General features: G+C 43.2%; 1 protein-coding gene across 2 annotated transcripts; it reads right to left on the bottom strand.

The window, feature by feature from the left end:
- Positions 1 to 3038: 3038 nt before the first annotated feature.
- On the bottom strand, positions 3039 to 14519 carry RBM45 (RNA binding motif protein 45). 2 transcript variants are annotated; one of them, XM_084798179.1, is made up of 9 exons: positions 14118 to 14519; positions 11171 to 11293; positions 10293 to 10419; positions 7814 to 7936; positions 6772 to 6957; positions 5236 to 5365; positions 4985 to 5069; positions 4627 to 4790; positions 3039 to 3238 (listed from the first exon to the last, which is right to left on the bottom strand). In XM_084798179.1, exons 1-9 carry the CDS (start codon positions 14415 to 14417, stop codon positions 3046 to 3048), a joined length of 1431 nt encoding a protein of 476 aa, XP_084654305.1. In that variant the 5' UTR covers positions 14418 to 14519; the 3' UTR covers positions 3039 to 3045. The 2 variants fall into 2 exon arrangements, with proteins under 2 accessions (XP_084654305.1, XP_084654306.1); XM_084798180.1 differs by lacking the exon at positions 7814 to 7936.
- Positions 14520 to 15871: the final 1352 nt, after the last annotated feature.

Genomic DNA, 15871 nt, shown 5'->3' with positions numbered 1-15871 from the left:
ATCAGAAATGCCCCCAAGTAAACAAAACCAAACTTACTTAGAGGGTCGATGCCAGCAGGTACTGGCTTTCTAGGGGGAGGTCTATGAATTAACTTAAAACCAGATGCTCTGAAATACTGAAAATCTTATTTTCCTCAAATGGTAAGAGAAATACACTATAAACACAACCCTCATCTTAAAATAGAACTCTAACTACTTTCAACGCTGACTCTTAGGTGCGGCTCATTGGGTTCCAAGCTCATTCCTTGGAGACAGAACCAGCATTCAGGGGCCACCGTGTCCTCCTGCAGCCGAATGAATAGTGCACCAACCAAACCAAAGAAATTCCTCCTGTCACAATCGTATGAAATGGGGGCATCTAGCATACGATTTTGATGAATCTTAAAAAAGATAGTTGACTTCTTGAGATAAGAGCTTACTATCTCTTCCAGGCTAGCCTTGAGCTCTGAGTATAATTCTCCTGCCTCAGTCACCCAAGAACTGTACCTACAGGTTCAGGCCACCAAACTTGGTCAGTATAATTATTTAATGTACCCCAAAAGGTAGAACATCTCACTGTGCTCTCCATGGTAAATAGGGGGTGTGCAACAAAAATAAATGCCGTGGTGCAATTCGAAAACATCAAAATCACAGCTATTTCTATCCTAACCAAGTCACCATTTTCAAGTAATATGACCCATTTTTATCTCTGCCCTGAATATGTATCAAAATTCAATAATGGGAAAAGGACAGACTCATTCTTTGATGGCTAGTCATGCTGAAAACTGCGGTTCCTTCAGCTAGGAGACTGCTGATGAGGCACACTGACTGAGGGCGAAGCTCTCAGTGCCATGTCTGCATGGTTTCTTTTTGTTTTGTTTTCCACCATGAAGCTTTGAATTTCTGGTCATCTAGATGGGATGACATCTGAAAGGCTCCACTAAACCATACATGTAAGAGCTTTAGCTCACAGGTACGAAGTTTTCCTTTCATTTTATCAGAAATCCTGTTGTCTCAATGCTCCACAGTGAGCCTAGGAAACCACCAGGCCTCTGCAGAGTGCGCGGATCCACACAGACTTAAGTATTAGAGGTGGGTCGGCTTCGTTGTCAGGCACGCTGTCTCCCCTCGTACCCACGCTAACCTCACACCCAGGGTTCCTGCTCTAGTCTCCTGAGTGCTGAGATTACAAGCCAGTAATTCCCTTTAAAATGTAAATTCTCATTAGGAAAGGCTCAGCACGGGAGCACTCTGTACATCTTCCCGTACTAGAAAGTCAATGTTATTGCCCTTTTAAAGGGCAAAGAGTCCCAGAAGGAAAGCAGTAATTGTCTCCTGTAGGCTGAAATATTTAGGCACAAGGGTAAGTGTAATCTTTGCAGAAACTTTAAAGGACTGTTCACGTAAACAGAATTTAACCATTAACATTTTATTAGTAAACAAGAAAATTTGCTTGCTAATTCTCTTTCACTGGTTACTGGATTCTTTGGAACTAAATGGCCAACTGATTAGTGTAATGAGTGTGGGTTTTGTCATTAAGTAAGACATTTAAAGGCATTCTTAAAGTAGGATTATTCCTAGTGGGGCCAGGGCAGATTTTTCACCATCAAGTGCCTTTTATAAAGGAGGAACTAATGACTAGCCTTGCTCTACGAAAGGGTCTTTAGCGGGGAGGCCTGTGGTGAATTCTGACAGTCAGAACAGGACACACCTGACATGGAGCAGGGCTGGGTGGGTGGGGATGAGTGTAGGAAACAGGAAACAAACTGTCTCAGAAACTCAGAATTCATTAGAATAAAACAATCTAAAAGTGATGTCTCCCCTAAGTCACAGATGTAACTCACCACAGGAAAAGACAAAGACTGAGTGTGAAAACTAATCAATACAAGAAGAAATATATTTGTTGTATCAATATTCATAAAAAGTGGGCTTAGCAAATAGAGTTCTTTAAGAATGCATAGACAGACAGATACACATGAAAATATTTTCTAGATGTATACTTTTAAAGTGCAAACTTTGGGGTTTGGGAAGATACCAATATTTAGTTTTTAAAAGTCCAAAAATATATATTATTTCATACGTCAAAAGATTAACTTTTTTTTTTCCGAGACAAGGTTTCTCTATGTAGCCTTGGCTGTCCCAGAGTCGCTTTGTAGAGCAGGCTGGCCTCAAACTCACATTGATCCTCCTGCCTCTGCCTCCCGAGTGCTGGGATTAAAGGCGTACACAACCACGCCCGGCTAAAAGATTAACTTCTTAAAGACATATTTTATCATTTATGTGCATGTCTGTGGGTATGTGTATATGACTGATGAGGTCAGAGATCAGAAGAGAGCACTGGACAACCTAGAGCAGAGGTTCCCAACCTTCCTAACGCTGAGTCCCTTTAATACAGTTCCTCCTGTTGTGGTGACCCCCACATAAAGACCCCCATAAAGTTATTTTCATTGATATTTCATTACTATATTTTTGCTACTGTTATGAATTGTAATATAAATATCAAGTGTTTTCTAATGGTCTTAGGTGACCCCTGTGAAAGGGTCCTCTGACCTCCAAAGGGTCACGACCCACAGATTGAGAAATGCTGCCCTGGAGCATTAGGTACATACAGGTAAGTAGCCTGACGTGGGCCCTCTGGAAGAGCAGCAAGCACTCCTAACTAGGAACACATCTTTCCATCCCCGAGTTTAAACAAATTTAAATTTAAAAATATATTGCAATATAAAAATAAATAAAAATTAAAAAATAACTTGGCTTTACTAGTAAAGTTTTAAGCCAACATGATTTATTTATTTATTTATTTATTTTTCGAGACAGAGTTTTTCTGTGTAGCCTTGGCTGTCCTGGACTCACTTTATAGACCAGGCTGGCCTCGAACTCACAGCAATCCACCTGCCTCTGCCTCCCAAGTGCTGGAATTACAGGCGTGCGCCACCTCGCCCAGCTGCCAACATGGTTATAAGTAGCTTCTAAAGTTTCCAAAAGAAAAGTTCACAAGTGAAGTACTTACAGCCGTTCCTCTTGTTACATTCCCTTGCTAAAGGTTAGGAAACACTTACCTAAGACTCAGTAAGTTCTCTGGCGCTTTTTGGACTCTTCCCTTGGGGAGTCGGCCAGCATGACTTTAAGTCTGACGCCATTCAGAATCTTCCCGTGCAGGGTGGTGATGGCATCGCTGGCACTCATCCTGTCTGCATACTTGACATAGCCCACGTTTTTTCCAGACACCAGGTAGACTTCAATCAGGTTCCCAAAACGACTGAAATAAAGCAAAGACCAAAGTATAAGAGGCAGATGAAGGCTATTTGTAAGTTCTAAACATGAGTCTAGACGCTACCTAGGCCAATCTATGTTCCGCATCCGCCTGCTGCCAGCGCCATTCGGCAAGAAGCTCCTCTTTAGCCAACTTCTCTTGGCTCTCCGGGAGGCTTCCTCCCTCACAACAGCGTCTTTATGTTTTCCTCACTTCCTCATTTTCTTCACCACTCCCCGTATCCGTGCTGTCCCTCTCCAGTTGATCTACTCGTCTTTTTTCCTAAAGAATCTCAACAGTTTCACCTTGCTTCCCAGGTAAGAATGGACTTAGCTTTCAGAACAGGCACTGGTGCTCCAGCTCTGAGTCCCCCACAAGCTCTCAAAGTCCATATTCGAATGATCTCTTTTCATGGTCTTTTCTGGCAGGAAAACAAACAAAAACCTCCAAAGCCCAAACCACACCCCAGCCTTTTCCTCTGGCAAACCTAGGTTTATCCTGCAGGCCCCATCACACCCTTTGCTTAATGAGAACCCTCAGAACTTGTGTGGTACCTACACTGCTGCTCTGTATGACTACTCAATGTAATACAATGTTTTGTTTACGTCACACTTAGCACCCCAGCCCAGATGCTGTCTAGCACAGGGGTTTCTTAAGAACAAAACAAAACAAAAGCGAGTCAGTTACATCTTTTGTGGGGGTCTTTGTTTTGTTTTGTTTTGCTTGCTTTATTTGAGACACGGTTTCTCTGTGTAGCCCTGGCTGTCCTGGATTCAATTTGTAGACCAGGCTGGCTTTGAACTCAAGAGATCCACCTGCCTCTGCCTCCTGGGTGATAGGATTAAAGGCGTGCGCTACATGCTTCCTATTTATTTAAATCACACATATTATTAGAAAGAAAAATGTCTTTTTAATAAAACCTAGGGTAGATATAAAGTTATAATTACGTGATATGCTTTACATCACCTAATCCTCAAGATCCAACCAAATGCTGGTAAAATGTAAGATATTTAGTAAACACTGTTCAGCTGAATTACAACATGAAGGAAATAGCATATGAAAAGAACAGGTCTATGCAAATGAATCTTCTCCCAAGAGACAAGAAATTTGTCCATTCTACATCTGCAGCCTTTAAAAACTATCCTGTATGTCTTCAGTCTTTGAAAAAATAAATAAATAAAATAAATCAGGAAAACCTGTGTTGAGATATGTGTTAAGGAAATTCTATTAAGATATGTGTTAAGGAAATTCTGTGTCAAGATATATGCCTGACAGAGAAAAGAAAATGATCACAAACTGAAAAGATCAGTAACGGGCCTTTAGAACTCAGTTCCTGTTTAACTGTACTGAGTGTACTTGTTTACAATGTGCAGCTGTGTAGAGCCGAACCTTACCAGAATATGTCCTCTAACACGTCTAATGGCAAAGGATGAGGGTTAAAGACGATAAACAGTCTTTCTTTCACAGCAGTTTCAGGAGGAGCTTTCTTTTTGCAGGATGGCAGTACAACATCTGTCTGGATTTGAGGCAACTGTGACGCAGAACTTCCTCCAAATTGCTGCAGAAGAGTCAGGCACAAAGGGAGAAAAAGGAAAGATTGCTCTTCAGGGCTTTGGGGTCAAGAGCTAAAGATGTGTCATGGCACCTGTGTGATTTCTTACAATAGCTCTGAAAATGTTCTTTCTTCAGTAGTAAACAAATGTCATGCTGGTTGCTGACTGTGTTTCAGAGGTCACATTCTTACCTACTTACCAGAAGCTGCTGCTGGCTTGGGTTACTCCACACCATTGACGCCAGCTGTGACGCCACCATCTGTGTGGCCATTTTTCTGATGAGACTGGGAACAAGAACCGACAATTTACAGAAATATTAGAAAAATTCAGCATCTTAACAGTAATTTGTTCAGTGTGACTTCCTCACCTGAGGCTAACCACTTATTTTTATCCTTCAAGGAACAGTCACGTCCAGCAGCCTGGCTTGGACATTTGTGGAATGGTACTTACTCTGCCACATTACTCCCATCATCCAGGAAGGAAACTCCTATGCGATTCCCAGGAGGGTACTGGAATCCATGCAATTTGTATTTTGCATAGATAGCTGATGCTACGTTAGAGTACTGAACCACACCGTGACCTACAATAGAGAATAGACAGAAATGGAAAAAGGCAGCAGACGCGGAGTCCTGCAGGCCAAGGTTACAATGCATTTCTTTCTTTCTTTTTAAAAAATTTTAACATTTACATTCATTGGCATTTTTCCTGCATACATGTCTGTGTGAGGGTGTCAGATCCTCTGGAGCTGGAGCCACAGGCAGGTAGGGGCTGCCGTGTGGGTTCTGGGAACTGCGCCCAGGTCCTCTGGAAGAGCAGCCACTGCTCAACTGCTGAGCAGTCGCTCCAGCCCCAGTTACAATGTATTTCAAAGGTGAAAAATACAGAACTATAAAAGCAAAGGTGTCAGAGTACAAAGTAAACATGCATGTAACATTATTTGTGGGCAGTGAAGCATAAGCTGGACTTTGGAAAAATAGAAACCGTACTTTAGACACTGTAGTATCAGTATATATTCTATCTAATGAGTTGAATTTAAAGAGTTTTAAAGTCCTTTTCTTAGAAGGAACTTGCTGGACTGGGCCATTGGCCTTTAACTTGTGAGGCCCCTGCCTCAGTGAGTCCTGGGATTTCAGGCACTCACCACCAGGCCCAGCTTAAGTTTTCTTGTATCAATATATGTAAAAACAAAAATCCTTCACTTTTGAAATTAAGAGTTTTTCCTATTGAGCAGAAAACAATAAGAATTTGTCCATGGAAAAACTCTATATTCAGCCAGTTGAAACAGTGGAGGAAAGTATTACGTATGGAAAACAGCACAGTTGCCCATTTCCTGTTCCCTTGAAGAGGGCGGTCCTGAAGGAAGGGAAAGAAGAGCTGCCTGGAGCAGGCTGCGGCTGACACGCCTGAGGGGATGGATGCCTTGGCTTGGCTGCTGCGCTGCTTCTACTGCAATGCTGAGATGTGCAGAGATGCACAGCACTTAGGATGCGGGAGATTAAGGAGAAAGAGACTTGGAGATACATGAGGAGACTTTAAGCATCTTATAACTTTCCTAGCATCAATTCAAATAGCAAAAACAGACCTTAGCCTGAGACACTGTTGTTGTAAATGGGAAATAGAGAATCCTTTACTTTGAGAGTTAAAATATTTTTATGGTGAATGACTTTTATAAAAAAGGTATATTCTTGGGGATTTATTTGTTAAGATATTGCTGGATTTTAAATAAAATAGGAAACAAGGAGGGGCTAGGAGGGGATAATGGGTAGTAATGAGATTAAAGTACATGATATACGTGAACAAAAATATCACTGTGAAAATATTCACTATACAATAAACATAGGTATATTAACAAAAAGAATTAAAAAACACACTAGAAAAAATACAATATAAACTTCCTACAACATACACAGTGTAAAAATGTGTCATGGATAAAAACTGCTTTAACAGAACACTGTAAACTTAACAACAGCAAAAACATCATTTTACCATAATTTGAATAAGGATCACGCTGAATCTCACAATACTCCAGTCCTGGAACTATGTCAAAAACGCTGAAGAGCTGCTCCTCCGTGAGGGGGACTCGCGACACGACTGACAGGCGTTTGGAGATTGCGTTCTGGTCTCTGCTATCATTCTTGTCAAAACTTGAAAATTCAGACTGCTGTTCTCCAACTATATGTAGACATACACACACACACACACACACACACACATGTAAATCATTAAATTTCTATACATTAAAAATTCATGTAATTATTTGCACAAATATATTTGAAACGTACTATACTAAACAAAGAAATGTCTTTGTATTTTGCAGTATTTTTTTTGAAAATTTTATTTTTAATTTATCCTTTGAGAATTTCATACACGTATACAATGTATTTTGATCCCATCCATCACCCATTATGTAGCACTGTAGTATCAGACAACCATAAAGACCCAGTGACAAGAGAACAGACAACTTCACGCACTTCCTCACTTAACTTCAACACTGAACTACTACAGGGATGTCCATTTTTGGCTGGCTGCACAGAAGCAGAATTCATACACACACAATTCTACCACAAAATATAGCAGTAACACATGTTAGTATATAGACAATGTGTAGCTATCTAGAGAAATCTATATTGGAAATAAGTTAAACAACATAAGTGTTAAGTATTAAGGATATTAGAAGTACTGATCAACTTCTTAGGAAAAACAACAACATATAAGTTTTTCATTCACTAGGTAAGATTTTCAGGTTGCTGCCAAAAGATGATTTGAAAATTAAATTAGGGGCTGGAGAGATGGCTCAGAGGTTAAAAGCAGCTTCTGCTGGCTGCTCTTCCAAAGGTCCTGAGTTCAGTTCCCACCAACCACATGGTGGCTCACAACCATCCGTGGTGAGATCTGAGGCCTTCTTCTGGCCTGCAGGAAGAGTGCTGTATACAAAATAAATAAATAAATAAATATTTTTAAAAAACTAAATTAGTTCTTATATACCGAATATGCTACCAATATAAAGAGGGAAAGGCAGTCCACTCACCCAAGGGAAACAGAGTTGCTCTAGGCTCACTCCCCGGAGCCTCCTGCCTCATGCTACTGTAATAATCCTGTTCTGGGGACTCCGACACCTTATTTTTAGGCTCAGCCAAGAGCGCCCTGAAACCTGAAAATGAGAGTTCATGAATTTCCAAGCTTCATAGCAAATTTAACATATTTGATTGTGAGGATCTGACAGTTTTAGAAACAGAACCACACAAGGTAGAATCGACATTATGTCCGTCTCCATCACGTCTACTTCTTTATTTTATGGTAAAGGAAAAAAAGTAAGCAAACAAACAAGCGAAGCAAAGAAAACCAGAAACAAACCAAGAACCCCAAGTAGAGGACAGACAAGAAAAGCCTGCCATGCTGTGCCACGCTTCCAAAAGATGGCGCCCCATTTGCCCGGTCTGCTTAGCATCGAAACCCCGCTGGGAACCCCCACATCTAACTTGCCATGCTTCCTTCATATGTGCTCAGCTGGTTACCGTGCACGCTACCCTCCCTGCCTGTCAGACAATCACAACAGCTCTGTACCTGGCTCCTTGTTCTAGATCAAGGGCTCTTACTTAAGGGCCTGAGGATTAGCTTCCAAAAGTGGGACGCGAGCTACGGAGAGACAGTCAGCTAGGCAAGTGCTCGTCATGCAAGCCTGGAGATCTGAACGCAGGTCCTCAACACCCACATATAAGGCCAGGCGAGGCCATGCATGCCTGTAATTCCAGTGTTGGCAAGGTGGACAGGACACCAGGCTAATCAGCTGGTGAGCTCCCTGCTCAGGAAGAACCACACTCCCAAACCAGGTGGATAAGGCAGCCTCTGGCTTCCATGTGCACCCTCCCAAGCCACTACACAAAATGGGAAGGTCCCACAAACCCTTTAAAACAAACTGCTTGTCTATATTATGTGTACACAGGTGTATCTCACGGGCTCATAGCATGCCTACTGTTCACCAGCTGTAAACATGACAAGCCAGCTGGTGTGAGCTCACTCAGTCTTTATGGAGGAGCTACGACTGTATGAGGGATTTGGAGGTGGTGGAAAACAAGGTATACTTTTTGTTTTCAGTCTTTAAAAATATCCTTCTATTCCTTATTTTCTCGGTTTTAGGTAGTCAATATAGATATAAACATTTTAAATGCCAGGGCTACCAGGTACTTCATACTGAGGAACATATGACAGGAGACAGTTAAGATTGACTGAGACGATTAGAAGGACCTAAGAAAGGCCGGGCGTGGTGGCGCATGCCTTTAATCCCAGCACTCGGGAGGCAGAGGCAGGAGGAGCGCTGTGAGTTCGAGACCAGCCTGGTCTACAAAGTGAGTCCAGGACAGCCAAGGCTACACAGAGAAACCCTGCCTTGGGGGGAAAAAGAAAAGAAAAAAAGAAAAGAAAAGAAAAGAAAAAGGACCTAAGAAGAAAATAGTGGAGGGGAAAAAAAAAAGAAAATAGTGGTGTGGACTTTAGAGGCATCTAAGAATTCTACTGATCAACCGCAACTCTTTCCAGTATTATAGATTTTTATAACAGTAATTTCTTACACTTCTTACTACCAAAGTCAGCTTTATGTATAATGTCAAGATATCTAATAATGTGTCACATAGCTTCCAATTAATGACCTGTGACAGCAAATATCACCAAACCTATGCTTAACTTGTATGCTTGTTAGTATAATAAAAGATGATTAGGGATTAGGTCAAATAGGAACAAATAGAAAGAATAAGACGTGCTGGGCACGGTGGCATATGCCTGTAAAGCAGACACTTAGCAGGCCAACGCAGGAGGATCACAAGTTCAAGTCAGGGCTGGGCTACACAGCACGATTCTGTCTCAAGAAAAACAAAATATATATAACTATAATATATATAGACTTAAAAGGGTAAATCAATTTCTAATACTTTTACAAGATGTGTCCTGCGCCTGCTATTTGACTACTCAGTTGGTCGTATTTCTCAAGATAGTGTCAGCGCCTGACTGAGTCACCAGTCCAAAATGTTTTCAGCCTTGAATCACACACAAATACCTACTACTTAATTGCCTTAGCAAAAAAATCTACTAGTAGACTGTTATTTTTAACGAGGAGAGCTCTTTTTTTTAGGTTTTCAAGACAGGTTTCTCTGTGTAACAGTCCTGGCTACCCTGGACTTTCTTTTGTAGACCAGGCTGGCCTCAAACTCACAGCAATCCACCTGCCTCTGTCTCCCAAGTACTAGGATTAAAGAGTTCCTTTTTAAAAGGTGTTTTTAGCAAGGTTAAAATAAAACACATTCTGGGGCTGGAAAGACTGATCAGTGGCTAGGAACACCTGGGCTCCATTCCAACACCCACACGGTGGCTCACAAATGTGTAACTCCAGTTCCAGGGGGTGTGACGTTCTCCTCTGGCCTTTGTAGGCACTGTACCCATGCGACACACAGATGTACATGCAGGCACAACAACCAAACACACAAAGGAAAACTCTTAAAAATCCCCATCCTTACTTCTATCACAGTTTTCTATTGCTTGGGCAGCTTGTGATGGTTTTAAATAGCGAACGTAGCCCAAACCTTTACTTTCTCCAGTGACTTTATTCTTAATAATGCTGCAATACTCAATGTCGCCATATACCTGCAAGAGGTAAGAGAAAGGACCTTAGGGGATTCAAACTTCATAACGGAAAAAAAAATATTTCAAATTTTAAATTTATAATCTGTATCCGATGCATGCAAACAAAGAAATCCTTCACGGCTACACTGACACTCTATACTGCTGACTCCACAGATAATGAAGCTCGGCCCACAGAAACCAAACACCTTGCCCAAGCCACAGACACTAAGCCAGGAAAAGAGAACGTGTTGTATGGTCTTGCTCAGTAGAGGAGTGTGAGGGCGCTGGAACTGGGATTCTGAGGTTTAAAATTATCTTCACAAGTCATTTCCTCTGACTAGGAGCTCAGAGCTGTAATGCTTTCCCTTAAATATGAGCTGTATAGAAGCCCAATTTAGGACAAGAACCACTTCAAGGAATAACCTTCCTGTGACTGAAACAATGCCAGCACAGCACAGGCCGTGATAAGCACTGGCCAGCACAGCTCACGCGTGCAGCCGTGACTCAGGCTCCTGACTCACTGTGCAGAGACAAGAGATGTGAGAAGCCAAGAGGTTCTCTGAAATGTGAAGGCCGGAGAGCAGGCTCCGGGGCGGAGTGGGCTTCCATCGGGGTGTCATCACCTATCAGCTGTGTGGTCTTAGTGAGAGCACTCTGGCTTTGTACCTCATCTTCTCAACGTATATTTTATGATGAACTCTCACTACTTCCATCCAGTTGTTAGCAACTGTACAGTGCTGAAGGCGGAGCTATGATAAGAACACACGAGCACCTTAAATTTCTCCCGCAGGTCTTCTTCAGTGTAGGACTTTGGTATCATAACAAAGATTCTTGTGAGTTCTTCATCTTCAACGTCTCTATGACTTCCTGATGATCGGGACTGGGCAATGAAAACCTAGGAAACATATGACGCCCTCGGAATCATGTTAACTGCATTCTCATTCCGTAAGCGGACTCGCTTTACAGAACAGGTGCACAACTCAACGGGATAGGAATTGTTTTTCAAAAATAATTTTTGTTGCAGTGATTTTTTTTTTTAAAAAAAGTATGATACAAATCTGTTTTTTTTTCCAAATACATTTCTACTTTTGCATTTTGTTTTGTTTTACGACAAGGTCTCACAATGTAACCCTGGGCAGAGTTTAACTCTGTATGTAGGCCAGGCTCACCTTAAACTCAGAGATCTACCAGTCTGTCTCCCAAATACTTAGATTTGCATTTTTGACCACCAAGAGCAGGTCACTGAAATAATGCAAAATTTGTATTTAAACAGTGTTGACTAAAGGTCTGATATATTCGTTCATTCATTCATTCATATTCTCTCTCTCTTGGAGACAAAATTTTTCTGTGTAGCCCTGGCTATCCTGAACTTGCTTTGTAGACCAGGCTGTCCTTGAACTCAGAGCCCTGCCTGCTTCTGCCCCCCGAGGGTTGGGATGACAGGTGTGCGCCACCACGCCTGGCTCTCCCTACATTCTTGATATAAAAATGCTCCACGTTTTTCCTTCTCTAGTCGTTTTACCAGGCACTGACTGTACATAAACCAGAGCGAGCATTAGTCTCTCTCTGTGACAGAGGCTTGCATCTGTGAAGCCAGGGGTCTGACTCCCAGACCCCAATTCCCACCCCTAAATGCTGCATGTATTTTGAGGCAGCATAAACACATGGGGTTGCTATGGGTTCATCTTATATAATCATCTGTTAATATTCTATGTATTGAAGTTCATCTTCACCGTTAAGAGCTTAAAAAAAAAATCTACCACACAGTATCTTTAAAGCATTTCTCTTGTACACATCACTTAGTTGTGGTTTTGTTGTTGTTTTGTAGTATCTTTTGTGGGAAACAGGGTCTTCCCATGTGCCTATGCTGGCTTTAAACTCAAGATCTGCTTGCCTGAGCTTCCTGAGCCCAGGGAGTACAGGCATGTGCTATATTTAATGTAATTATTCACACAGTTGGGTTTAAGTCTAGATATTCTTTTTTTTTTTTTTTGAGACAGGATTTCTCTGTGTAGCCTTGGCTATCCTGGACTCACCAGGCTGGCCTCAAACTCAGTGATCCTCCTGCCTCTGCTTCCTGAATGCTTGGATTAAAGGCCACCACACCTGGTCTAAGTCTAGACATTCTAATTGCTTTCTAACAGAAAATTTTTAGAAAAGGGTAGCATAATCACACTGATCCATCTCCATGAATATCACAAATGCTTCCACATGCAGACGGAGAATTCACAGGAGGCTTTATTTTTCTATATTGGCAGTTTAGTTTTATTAAAACATTATAAGGGAAGTGAATATGAACCTAATTTGCTTTGTAGTACAATATTTGGTTCTCAGTTTGTCTTGGTTTTTAGTTTTCTGGAGGAATATTAAAATCTGTGACTAAGGCTGTAGACTTGTTTGTTCAGCTATAACTATTATATTCTTGATAGATAATGTCACTTGAAACGCCACGGACCACCACATTATTCACAAGGACCCATGAGGAGAGTGCGTGCGTGCGTGTGTGTGCGTGTGTGTGTGTCCTTTAAAGAGGGCAGTGTATCAGTGAAGTATGAAAAAAAAACTATGGACAATGGATTGCTGTAGGAGGCAGAAACTCAAAGGATACTGAACAATTAAAAAAAAAAAGGGGGGGCACTGTACACTTTTGTTGAAGAAACAGAACAACTGGGTCCAGGGAAATGAAAGCTGTTACCTTGCTCATTAGACGGCTTGTTATAGAGGCAAAGGGCCCTACTTATAGACAGGGTAAGAGACTAGGCAGTCTACTTTAGTCATTTCCTCAACAAGTCCCATCATACATCAGGCACTAATGAAGGAATTAGTACACATGGCCCATCCTAAATTAACCTAGTAACGAGGTACCCGAATCTAGTAACGAAGTATCCAAAGAAATAGACAAGAGAAGCTACGAGAAAATGCAAATGATAGAGAAAAAAAGACGCCCAGGCTAAACGATCTGAGGTGCTATCACACCACAAGTTTTTAAATTTTAGAGCCTCAAGTGTTTACAATCTCTTATAAAGGACCATATCTCTATAGGGCACATGAACCACACAGTGCACGCCTGTTCTTACGCAGTTTCCTATACGACACACAACATCCTTGACGCAGCAAAAAGAAAGGCGGGAAAAGACTCCAACCCACAGTCCTTGAACACGTGTCAACAGCACCCTCTCCCTGAGTCTGCTTTTAAATCCTTTAGTTAATACGGACTACGAACTTTAAGGGAACCAGGGAAGGTGGCAGGTCCAGAACCTTTTCCTTTCTGGCTGTCCTTTCCAGCCAACCAGTTTTCCAGGAATTTAAACTGTTTTCCTATGCCTTTTATAATCTTCTAGGTTTGCCCCCTTTCTTAGTACGAAGCACAGCTTGCCACAAAATGGGAAGGTTAAGCAAAGTGTCCGAGAGAGGTCAGAAAAGTCCTCAAAATAGACAAGGAGAGAGGACATACAATAAGGTCGACTGAATTATGGTGACAGCCATAGCTGAGCTGTACTGACCTGTGTGGCTACCCAATCTGTTGCCAGGGGAAGATGCTCCTTTGGCCAGAGGCCGGGGAACCTGATACCCCCGATGCAGCAAAGGGGCGAGAGAGACCCCAACCCACACCACCGTCGCCCCCGCGGGCACCCTCAACCACGAGCACCTTTACTCAAGACACCCCAACTTGGGCATCTCTACCTCACACACCTAACCCAGGCACCCCAGTCCCTCACTTTGATTGGCTTGGTGTCGTTGGGAGCAAGGCACTGCCCGTGCATCTCCTCCATAGCCCGGCAAGCCTGTGAGCTGCGGGCGAACTTGACGAAGGCGACGCCCTTGGACTCCTTAGTGTGCTTGTCGCGCACCACCCAGATGTCCTGGATGTCTCCGAAGGGCGAGAAGCGCTCTCTCAGCACCGATTCCGACGTGTACTTGCTGATCACTAGGAAGATGCGGCTGTTGGGCGGCTCGTCCAGGCTGTCCACGCCCGGGCGGAAGCCTCCGCTGCCCGCGGAGCTGCCGACGTCGTCCATGGCGCCCCGCGCGGGAGCCGGGCGCCGACTCCTGCCGACTCCGTGTACCCCGACACCCCGGAGCCCGCCGCCGCGGGTCCGCCGCTCCGCTACCGGAAGTGCCCGGAGGCCGTAACAAGTGCGGTTCCTCAGTGGGTGATGCTGGCTTCCGGCTGCGTTCTGCAGCGCCCCCTGGCGACACGGCTGACTCTGAGCAATCGCAAATCTCTAGTCCCATGGGAATGGTTTGTGCAAATCCTGTTGCCCTGTGGCTAAGAAGACCTGCCTGCCTGATGCTTAAGCCTTCCCAAAGCTGGTTTCTGCCTTCTTCTAAGCCAAAAATGTGTTGTTACAAAAAAAAAAATTACTCATCACCTTTTTAAAAGATAGTGTACTTTAGCCTGGATGTGGTGACACATGACTGTAATCAGACTGCTGCATTTGAGGTCTCATGGGCCAGCAGTTCGAGGCCAGCATTTGGGCAAGACCCTGTCTAAACACACACACACACACACACACACACACACACACACACACACACACACACACAGAGAGAGAGAGAGAGAGGGGGGGGGGAACAAAACCACTAAACCAAAAGTAAGAAAAAAAAAAAAAGGCAGATTCATAAGGGTCCATAGTGACAGGAACAAAGGACCATCGCAGTGGGGTCTTGCAGTAAGGGAGGAGGACTGGGCTTGGTTCCAGGGAGATAAGTAAAGATTTATAAGTAGGGCAGTGTGAAAATTAGTAGATGAAACAGTACTGAAGATCAGGGCTAAGAGCGACTCTTGGTAGACCTGCCTCACGGATAAATGCTGCAGGCAGGCCAGAGTGATAGTAACAGCAGCAGTCAGACATCGAGGGTAAGAATGACCATGAAACGGCTTGCTCAGGATTCCTCCTTAAACTACCTTCCCCTAGGACAGAAAGCTGGAAGTTGAGCCTCGTCAAGCAGAAGACCTGGGGGAGTTTGTCTGATGTCTTGGGGGAAACAAGGAGTCTTTGTCACCATTTTGACCATAAGCTCGATTAAGAGTCACTATAGACAGAGCTTGTGGTGGTTTGAATAGGGATGGCCCTCACAGGCCATCATGTGATGCTCCTTGAGAGGGCTTAGGAGGTGTGGCCTTGATGGAGGAAGTACGTCATTGAGGGTGAACGTTGGGAGTTTCAGAAGCCCAGGCTAGACCCAGTAGCCTCTTCTTTTCCTTTTTCCTTTGGATCTAGCTGTAGAACTTTCAGCAGCTCTTCTAGAACCATCTCTGCCAACCTGCCTGCCGCCATGCTTCTGGCCGTGATGCCAATGCACTAAGCCTCTGCAACTGTAGGCACACCCTACTTAAAGGCTTTCCCTTATAAGAGTTGCCATAGAGTGTCATGGTGTTTCTTCACAGCAATATAATACTAAGATAGTTAATTCACAGATCCTGACAACTGGAAGGGGCCTTTGAGCACAGCCCATAGACAGGCAGCTA

Source organism: Acomys minous, assembly GCF_964271855.1.
Source record: "Acomys minous genome assembly, chromosome: 10".
In the NCBI taxonomy this organism is placed as follows: Eukaryota; Metazoa; Chordata; class Mammalia; order Rodentia; family Muridae; genus Acomys; species Acomys minous.
The sequence above is the reverse complement of the archived record's forward strand: the minus strand, read 5'-3'. Positions and strand labels throughout refer to the sequence as shown.

Excerpts from the sequence above, each read along its gene's own strand:
- RBM45 (XM_084798179.1), bottom strand. The coding sequence starts at position 14,417 with ATGGACGACGTCGGCAGCTCCGCGGGCAGCGGAGGCTTCCGCCCGGGC. Across the intron at positions 11,294-14,117 it reads ACGACACCAAGCCAATCAAA|GTTTTCATTGCCCAGTCCCG; the intron begins GTGAGGGACTGG and ends TATGTTTCCTAG. Across the intron at positions 5,366-6,771 it reads TGATCCTTATTCAAATTATG|GTCACGGTGTGGTTCAGTAC; the intron begins GTAAAATGATGT and ends TCTCTATTGTAG.